At 32.8% G+C, this 2,186-nt stretch overlaps 1 protein-coding gene across 1 annotated transcript in view; it reads right to left on the reverse strand.

The window, feature by feature from the left end:
- Positions 1–716: 716 nt before the first annotated feature.
- The window catches only part of LOC107669789 (epidermal growth factor receptor substrate 15-like 1), a gene marked incomplete at its 3' end in the record, with an annotated part of 8,409 nt that continues 6,939 nt past the window's right edge, over positions 717–2,186 (reverse strand). Inside the window, exons 2-8 of the mRNA XM_016462184.1 lie at positions 1,821–1,862; positions 1,596–1,685; positions 1,469–1,516; positions 1,303–1,398; positions 1,160–1,225; positions 939–1,064; positions 717–776 (exon numbers count right to left, since the gene is read on the reverse strand). Coding sequence (XP_016317670.1) covers positions 717–776; positions 939–1,064; positions 1,160–1,225; positions 1,303–1,398; positions 1,469–1,516; positions 1,596–1,685; positions 1,821–1,862 — 528 coding nt within the window. The remainder of the gene's footprint in view (positions 777–938; positions 1,065–1,159; positions 1,226–1,302; positions 1,399–1,468; positions 1,517–1,595; positions 1,686–1,820; positions 1,863–2,186) is intronic.

Raw genomic sequence — 2,186 nt, forward strand, 5'->3', positions numbered from 1 at the left:
TCGAGCTGAAGGGATCCCCCGAATTTGGTGTGGATTCGCCACGCCTTTACGGAGATATGGCCATTCAAAGTTTCAATGGTTTTCCATAGACTTAAGCTTTAAAGCGTTTCATCCAGGTAGCCAGTAGCAAACAATGGAGCACGGACTGGACAAACTCTGCTGGACAAACTAAGTAATTACACCATTTCAAGCATTTTATCTGCGTTATATGTTCTGTAAAAAAAAAATTCATATCGGCGGCTTATTTGCTGATACCGATATCTCGGCGACAGGCTCATATCGGCCGATAATATCGGCTAAACGATATATCGGTCGGGCTCTAATATAAACACACAAAATAGTATGCAAAAAAATATATATTTTTAAAAATATAGATATAGTAAGATTTGTTTGTGTATAAATATTAATATGAATCATATTTTATTATTATTTTTTATTTCGAAAAATTATTTCGTTTTAATTATTTAGTCATGAAGACACTATAAATTGCGGTTATTTCTTCTGGTTCATTCTTCACAATGAAAATTGAAGGTGAAGAGGATCGCATTGCATTGTGGGATATAGAATGCCACAGTTAAACTGCATATTTTGCCACCTTTTAGTAGGCATTTCACAAACACAAAAAATTGCATACTGCATGCAGTAATCTAAAATCATAGTATGTAGCAAGATATTTTGAGTGTGATTTTATTATATTACAAAAAATTATTACTCACCACTGCAAACTCATCTTTGTCCAAGTGTCCGTCTTTGTCTATGTCACTCAAATCCCACACCTGTTCAGACAGAGTCATTTAATAATGCTATTTTTTATAAATATAATAGTATTTTTAATTACATTTAATTATTAATAAAACTATTTTTATTATTATTATAACAATTATATTTTAATAGAAATATTATCTTAATTTTAATCTCTTAATCTATTGACATTTTACCTTTCCAAGCACATCCACAGGAAGTTTGGAATTTATTAGAACTGGTTTGACCTTCTCACCGGACAGTAATCCATTCACTGGGGCAAGACTTTCAAAAATACCATCAAATTTGCTCTTCTCTTCAGGCTGAAAAATAAACATAAGGATAAATATTCATAAAATCTTTTGTAATGCGCAGTTACAATGAGAAGCTCATGGGATAAACAGTGGAAACATCTTACCCGCACCGCCCAGTGGCTCTCATTGGTTGACGTAACAGAGCTCAGTGATGGGCTACTGTGGTCCTTCTAGAACAGAGACGAGAATCCTGTTAGCTCATGCTGCCTGGAAAACTATGATATCAGCTCTCAGCACTGACACTTACGAATTTTGGAGAGGGAACGGGGAGGTGTACACCGGAAATGCTGATGTCGTGTCCACTCTGCGCACAGGCCACAAGACGCAGAGCTACGTAAAATCCCTGAAAACAAACCACAAGGGATTCAAGTCAGCATCCAATTTGATGCTCTTACAAACTCTGATAGCTTTACCTGTTTATCCAAGAAACCTTTGCCATCCGGATCAGCTAAATCCCAGATCTGAAAAGAGACAAGCAGGTAATTATGGATTATGAATTTCCAAGTATCGTTTCGCAACGAGTTTTACCCGAACACTAACCTTTCCTAATGTGATGTCAGGCAGGCCTGATTTCTTCAAAAACAAGGCAGCCTCGGTAGGTCCAACCCTCCCGGTGTTTCCCGGGTCCACCTTCAAAAAAAAACACAAAAAGTGAGTGAAATATGGCTTTTTGTTCCAAAAAGGATTGATATATTATAAAAACAGATCACTATGATACAGTCTAGAAATGTTAAATGTGGTTTGTCAACAGAATTATGGCCTTACTTGTCTGTAAAAGTTCTCATATACAGGGTTCCCGCTTGACAGCTAACAGAGGGAGAAATAATATTATTGAATAATAATCAATATTATGATTAGGTAATATAATGCACAAAGCATTTAAGCACTAGAGAAACAATAAAAGTAGGATAAAAATAAATAAAAGCCTAAAAAAAAATATATATATATATATATACATACATATATATATATACATATATATACATATACATATATACATATATACATATATACATATATATATATACATATATACATATATATATATATATATATATATATACATATATATATATATATATATATATATATATATATATATATATATATATATATATATATATATACATA

Source organism: Sinocyclocheilus anshuiensis, unplaced genomic scaffold (assembly GCF_001515605.1).
Source record: "Sinocyclocheilus anshuiensis isolate Anshui unplaced genomic scaffold, SAMN03320099.WGS_v1.1 scaffold560, whole genome shotgun sequence".
Classification (NCBI taxonomy): Eukaryota; Metazoa; Chordata; class Actinopteri; order Cypriniformes; family Cyprinidae; genus Sinocyclocheilus; species Sinocyclocheilus anshuiensis.